This window comes from Rhinopithecus bieti, unplaced genomic scaffold, assembly GCF_001698545.2.
Source record: "Rhinopithecus bieti isolate Rb0 unplaced genomic scaffold, ASM169854v2 scaffold_1853, whole genome shotgun sequence".
NCBI classification, from domain to species: domain Eukaryota; kingdom Metazoa; phylum Chordata; class Mammalia; order Primates; family Cercopithecidae; genus Rhinopithecus; species Rhinopithecus bieti.
Genome location: NW_016804151.1, coordinates 2,602,883 through 2,610,565, shown reverse-complemented (window position 1 = coordinate 2,610,565; position 7,683 = coordinate 2,602,883). Strand labels below are relative to the sequence as shown.

The 7,683-nt window shown below is 40.1% G+C and overlaps 1 protein-coding gene across 1 annotated transcript in view; it reads left to right on the top strand.

The window, feature by feature from the left end:
• The window catches only part of SLC9C2 (solute carrier family 9 member C2 (putative)), a 107,851-nt gene that overhangs the window by 53,067 nt on the left and 47,101 nt on the right, over positions 1 to 7,683 (top strand). Inside the window, 2 exon segments of the mRNA XM_017866919.1 lie at positions 2,377 to 2,540; positions 3,155 to 3,250. Of these exon segments, the coding sequence (XP_017722408.1) occupies positions 2,377 to 2,540; positions 3,155 to 3,250 (260 nt within the window).

The following is a 7,683-nucleotide window of genomic DNA, read 5'->3' as shown; positions in this document are numbered from 1 at the left end:
CCTTCCTTCCTTCCTTCCTTCCTTCCTTCCTTCCTTCTCTCTCTGTCTCTCTCTCTCTCTTTCGACAGCTCACTATCTTGCCCAGGCTGGTCTTAAATTCCTGGATTCAGCCTCCAGAGTAGCTGGGACTACAGTTGCTCACCACCCCAACAGGCTGTGTTTGTTCTTCTTCATTTAAAAAAAATGATACAGGGCCGGGTGCAGTGGCTCACACCTGTAATCTCAGCACTTAGGAAGGCCGAGGCAGGCAGATCACGAGGTCAAAAGATAGAGATCATCCTAGCCAACATGGTGAAACACCGTCTATACTAAAAATACAAAAATTAGCTGGGCGTGGTGGCATGTGCCAGTAGTCCCACTACTTGGGAGGCTGAGGCAGGAGAATCACTTGAACCTGGGAGGTGGAGGTTGCAGTGAGCCGAGATTGCGCCACTGCACTCCAGCCTGGTGATAGAGCGAAACTCCGCCTCAAAAAACAAAACAAAACAAAACAAAACAAAACAAAACAAAAAAAACAGGGTCTCACTCTGTCACCCAGGCTGCAATGCAGTGGTGTGATTATGGCTCACTGCAGCCTGGACCTCTTGGACTCGAGTGATCCTCTTACCTCAGCCTCCCAAATAGCTGAGACTATAGGTTTGCACCACCACACCCAGCTCATTTTTTTTTTTTTCTTTTTTGGTAGAAATAGGCTAAATGACTTCATAGCCCTTGACTATATTGCCCTGGTTGGTCTTGAATTCCTGGGCTCAAGGGATTCTCCTGCCCTGGCATCCCAAAGTGTGGAAATTATAGGTGTGAGCCACTGTGCATGGTCTCGGGTTATTGTTTATAGTGAAAAGCTGTGCTTGGATTGGCAAAAGCTCACAAGGCAGCATGAGTGAAGTTAATTTGATGCCTGAAGTCTTGCTCACACTTTCCCTCCCACGAAATCCCTTTGGCTGCCAGGGATCCTGACCCAGTTGGCTCTCTTTTTTGAAGACAAAATATGTGGGTTTCTCTCATGCTTCCTTTCTTGTGATTCCTCCTACTCTGGTATTCAAAAGTGAGAACAGTGAGGGATTTTACTACCATGACAATGCTTTTTTTCTCTTGTTTCTTTTTTTCCCCTCTCTATAAATTTTTGGTTGTATTAACCAAGCTTCAGAATTTATTTTAATTCACTCTGGAATAAAGATTATATAGCAAGTACTTTATCTTTTCAATGTTCATTCTTTCTAGAAATACCATGTGGTACACATTTAACAGCTGCTTGTCGGATTTGAGTTTTACCAGTCAGAGGTTCAAACCAACTCCTTCCACCTGGTCTAATGCTTTTAAGCGGTTCCTCCTCATACTCTTCCAGGATTATCTTAAACACTGGGAGTACATTCAGATATACTAGTGCCACCAAGTAGCTCACATGCCTTCATACTTCCCCTGAGTAACTGGAAAGTGACTGTTGCCCCGTCATATGGTTGGTATCTAATTGGGCAAATGAATACATTTTCTCCTTGTGTGGTCTTAGCCCTGGGAATTTTAAATCCAAGGCAGCAGGCAGTCAGATGCCTCTTTGCTCTGGGTTACAGTGAACTGATTCTGATGCTTGAGAGGGATATCCCTGTAGACCTTTCTGGATCCCCAAACTTCAAATCACTCCATTGTACCCAGTGTCCCATAGAGAGTGAAATAAGGTTACACTGAAACATTTAGAAGCCATTTAGCCCTTGAAGAGACATTTCATATGCAATTATAAGGAGAGAACAGCTTTATTGAGATGGAATTTTGAGTAAGTAGACTAAGCTCATTTACTCATTAAACTCTTCTCTTTGGTAAGTGAACCTTATAGAAACCTCAAGAAAATGCAAAATACTACACATTTTGAACATATTGATTCACTGGCCAGAAAACAGAGATGTTAAATTTGAGGGATCTCTATTGCACTGGCCTTTAAATGTTATTATGTACAGTATAAGAAACAATTGGAGAACTTGTTAAAATGTAAATTTTCAGGCCAATCTGATTCTGTAGGTATGGAGTAGAACCCAGGAATTTGCATAGTTTAATAGGCAGCCCTTCCACCTGTACCCTTTACACTTTGAGAAATATGGATTGGGTGCGTTGAAGTCATCATGTCTTTAGCTATAGGGAAAGCAAGGAAACTAATAAACATTTTTTTAGCAGTTGAGTCAGATAAAGTTGAGCTATACAGCCAAAAAGAAACAAATAGTTCAGTAATCTTCTGGAAAGTTTTGTATGAAAAATTGTCCTTGCTCTAACCACTCTGGTTTGCAGGTGATCTCAAGATTTCACTACATAATCATACAACATTTTTTTGCTTTCCCTTGCAGTCTTCACTGTACTCTATTAAGGCCTTTGCTTTTGTCTTTGTCATAGATTTGTGTGTTCTTTCCCTCCCAAGACAAATGGCCTTGCAAAATGCCACTCAGCACATACAGGAGATAGTACAGAACACAATAACTTTATCTAAAGCAGAAAAAATTTTGACAAATGTTAATTGGACCTTAGTAGAAGATAAAACGAGGATCGAATACATTCCTGTGAGTTGATACCTGGCAAAAAGTAGTTTTCCTTTCCTTCCCTTGGTCTGCCTTGCTTGCTTTAGGCTATTGTTAAAGACCTGATTCTGCTAATTAAACGTCAGAAAACTGAGGGGATGTAGTTACTGGCCTTGCTACTTTGGTGAAATGAGTTTGAATTCTGTCTCTAAAGAGAAGGTCTTGGTTATCCAGCTTTATTTGCCAAATACCAGGAGAATGGATGTTTTTACGATCTGGTTGGTTGAGTACCAATCAATGGCCTCTGCCAAGATAGTGTTTTTAATGGCTTAAGATACTGAGAATTCTCTCCTGGTAGGAGTGTTATAAAAAGCAGAAAACACGGGCTGATTTAGAGAGCAGTCAAGCACATAGATAAGTTTAGAGAAGAATTTGGGATATAAATCTCCCCAAATGAATATTTCCTTTAGCACAATTGAAGGCAGCACTTCTTACATGAAAAAACATTACCCACGTTATACACAGCTCTTCATTCTAGCAATTCTGCTTTGAATTACTGGAATCTTTGTTGAGAGTAGCACTTGCCCGTTCCTAATCATTTTACTTATTTTAACTTTATCTCTTTATGTTTTAAAATGTCGTCTGGTACGTTTCAGTCTTCCCACGTTTCACATAAGGATATGAAGAAGGAATCCACAACAGATGAAGCTTTAATAGAAGAAGCCAGATTGCATGTAGCTACAATACAAATGGTTGGTGCTGTTCACATCATGTTTTAAAATTTCTTGTCTTGCAATGTCTTTAATCCTGGTGTATGATTTTCAGATGACTTGAAAACTTTTCTTCATCTTCTGACAGTCTGTTGATTGTTAAAATTAATGTGTGATTTGTTAAAGTCAAAAAATAAAAAATTTCCTTCTTCCTGAGGCTTTAAGTTTAAGACAGAAACCTTATTATCCTGTTTCTATGTCTGGCACATTTTAGCAGTCACTTTTGAGGGCCCTTAGAATAATGTTTGGTGCTATTTACATACCAGATAATAACATTTTTCTTTTTTTTTTTTTTTTTTTATTTTGAGACGGAGTCTCAGCTCTGTTCGCCCAGGCTGGATTGCAGTTTGCCGGATCTCAGCTCACTGCCACAGCTCCGCTTCCACCGGGTTTATGCCCATTTCTTCCTGCCTCAGCCTCCCGAGTACTCTGGATTACAGGCCCCTTGCCACCGTCGCTCGCTATTTTTTGTATTTTTAAGTAGAGACGGGTTATCACCTTGTTTCCCCAGTGATGGTCTCCATCTCCCCTGACCTCGTGATCCGCCCGTCTCGGCCTCGCCAGAGTCGGATTACAGGCTTGATCCACCGCGCCCGGCCTAATTAAACATTTTCAATATTTAACATTGCTTTTATAAATGTAAACCATATCTGAGTTCCATTTATACAAAATTCTCTCAATGTGCGTAATATAGCTGTTAGAGAGACAATAACAAAATAAATCTGATGAATGGCCGGCGCCGGTGGCTCCAACTGTAACCCAGCACTTTGGGAGGACGAGGGACGGGCGGATCACGAGGTCAGGAAGATCAAGACCATCTTGGCTAACATGTGAAAAGCCCCTTCCCTACCAAAAACAAAAAACTAGCCGGGCGACCTGGCGGGCGCCTGTAATCCCAGCTACTCGGGATGCTGAGGGCAGGAGATGGCGTGAACCTGGAGGCGAGCCTTGGCAGTGAGCTGAGATCCGGCCCACTTGCAACTCCAGCCTGGGCGACAGAGCGAGACCTCCGTCTCAAAAATAAATAAATAAATAAATAAATAAATAAATAAATAATCTGGATGAATCAAAATTCTCTTGAAAATGTTGTAATACAAATTTAAATGTTCTAATAAAATATAGGAAGATTACCCTGGGTAAAATCAAGTTTAACACCAGCTTAATCAAATCATACATTTCTAAACTGAGTTATAATCCAAATAGAACAAATTTTATTCAATATAAAATATATATAAAATACTAAATATGCCCGGAATTCTTTTTAGTTTCCTTTTTAAAATTTATTGTCAATATTAAAGAACTCCTAACTATGCAAAAAGTAGATAGACCTAGTGTAAAAATCCTCATGTACCACATCACCAATCCTTAAAAACCATCCACATGTGACTGATACCTGGCTGCATCCTAAACCCCATCTTATGTATTAGTTGAAACAAATCCATACCATGGCATACATTTCATCTGTAAATATTTCAGTATAATATCTTAAATTTTAAAGTAATTTTTAAAAACATAAAATACTAACATTAATACTTAAACATGATAATAATCCTTAATAACATCAAATACCGTAGTCAGTGTAAGATTTCCAAATTGTCTAAAAATGTGACAAATATTTAATTTTAGCAGTTTATATTTTCAAATTGAATTCCAGTAAAGTCGCACACATTACAGTGAACTGATAGTCCTCAATCTCTATTAACATATAAATTCCTTCTTTGCTTCATGTTTTTTCTGTTGAAGAATATATTTCTTCTATTATTTATTTGAGACAGAGTCGCTCTGCATTGCCAGACTGGAGTGGGCATGCAGCCATCTTGACCTCACTGAAGTCCCTCCGCCTCCTGGGTTCAAGAGATTTTTGTGCCTCAGCTCCCTAGTAGGCTGGATTTACAAGTGTGTGCACCATGCCCAGCTAATTTTGTTTTTAGTAAGGATGGGGTTTTGGCAGCCAGTGCCCAGCTATTTTTGTTTTTAGTAGAGATGGGGTTTTGGCACGTTGGCCAGGTTGGTCTCAAACTCCCGGCCTCAAGTGATCTGCCCACCTCAGCCTCCCAAAGAACTGGGATTACAGGTGTGAGCCACCGCTCCCAGCTTGAAGAACATATTTCTTCTTAAGAAATTATTTTCATTCTTTTAAACATTTCTATACTTAGTTTAACATATTCTCAGAGTTTGAAAGGCTCTCGTCCACAGTAGAAAATTTCATATGGTCACAAATTCTTTGCAGAGCCTCCTGTTAAAAAGTGGTATCTTTATCCTACCCCTTGAATTTGGGCTGTTCTTGTGATTTGTTTTGAGCATAAAATATGGCAAAAGTGGCTTTGTGAATGTTCTGGAGCCTAGGCATTGAGAGGATTTGTAGCTTCTACCTTTTTTCCACTCTGAATGCCACCTTGAGACTGCCATGCAAAGAAGATGACCTAGCCTCTGAAGAATGAGAAGCCACCTAGAGGAAAACTGAGGCAAAAGGGCCAGTACCTAACTTCCAGACTTGTGGATGAGGCTGCCTCAAGTCAAGGGGTGGGGCAATAGACTCAACCTCTTAATAGTAAGACATACACAGAATTTGTGGCCATATTTACTGCTCCACAGTTTGCCCACTGGCCACAATATTTCTACCCCTCCTACATGTAAAACAGACTCACCCATTTCCAAGAATCCAAAAAGCTACATCCTATTTGCTATCAGACTCAAAGTCCAGTATCTCATGATCTGCAATCCAGGTGAGAGGCTCCTTGGTTGCCTCTCCTGAAGTGTGACTCCTCTTGATCTAGAGACCTGTGAACTAAAAAGACAAGTTATCTGCCCCCCAGACACCCAGTATTCAGTGATGATCAACAGACACCACTGTTCAAGATGGGGAAGAATGGGATGGCTTGAGAAATTACTGATCCGTGGCAATTCTGAAATCCATCTGCGCACACATACCAATTCTTCTCATTCTTTCCATTTCTGTAGGAAATAATCCATGCTTGTAGCCAAGTGACTTCCTCAGTTTGATTTCTGCCTGTAGAAAACTGGGAGGTTTATATTCACTTAGAACTGTCTCTGTCCCTTTTTGTCCAATCTAGCACAATTACCATAAAAACTGTTTGTTTTCAATGACTCTGGTTTAGTCCACCCCACTTCACAATTTCTTATCAGGTAGACTGTTGACTGTGTCAGACAATGCAGATATGAGTCTGAGGTGGCCTTTAGTCTTGTTGAGAAGGTAGACGAAGTTCAACCTTGAATCTTTGGGTGGTCTTAACAAAGGGCCTTCAGCCACACCCTCGATTTGATTTGGAAGCTGAGGCCATATTTTACTGACAGCACCCTGGATTTGGTCTTTTTTTTTTTTTTTTATTAAATTATACTTTAAGTTCTAGGGTACATGTGTACAAATGTGCAGGTTTGTTACATACGTATACATGTGCCATGTTGGTTTGCTGCACCCATTAACTCGTCATTTACATTAGGTATTTCTCCTAATGCTATCCCTCCTCTATCTCCTCACCCCACGACAGGCCCTGGTGTGTGATGTTCCCCGCCCTGTGTCCAAGTGTTCTCATTGTTCAATTCTCACCTACGAGTGAGAACATGCGGTGTTTGGTTTTTTGTCCTTGTGATAGTTTGTTGAAAATGATGGTTTCCAGCTTCATCCATGTCCATACAAAGGACATGAACTCATCATTTTTTATGGCTGCATAGTATTCCATGGTGTATATGTGCCACATTTCCTTAATCCAGTCTATCATTGATGGACATTTGGGTTGGTTCCAAGTCTTTGCTATGCTGAATACTGCCACAATAAACATAGCGTGCACGTGTCTTTATAGTAGCATGAGTTATAATGCTTTGGGTATATACCCAGTAATGGGATTGCTGGATCAAATGGTATTTCTGGTTCTAGATCCTTGAGGAATCGCCACACTGTCTTCAACAATGGTTGAACTAGTTTACAGTCCCACCAACAGTGTAAGAGCATTCCTAATTCTCTACATCCTCTCCAGTACCTGTTGTTTCCTGACTTTTTAATGATCATCATTCTAAGTGGTGGGAGATGGTATCTCATTGTTGTTTTGATTTGCATTTCTCTGAGGAGCAGTGATGATGAGCATTTTTTCATGTGTCTGTTGGCTGCATAAATGTCTTCTTTAGAGAAGTGTCTGTTCATATCCTTTGCACACTTTGTGATGGGGTTGTTTGATTTTTTTTCTTGTAAATTTGTTTAAGTTCTTTGTAGATTCTAGATATTAGCCCTTTGTCAAATGGGTAGATTGCAAAAATTTTCTCCCATTCTGTAGGTTGCCTGTTCACTCTGATGGTAGTTTCTTTTGCTGTGCAGAAGCTCTTTAGTTTAATGAGATCCCATTTGTCAATTTTGGCTTTTGTTGCCATTGCTTTTGGTGTTTTAGACATGAAGTCCTTGC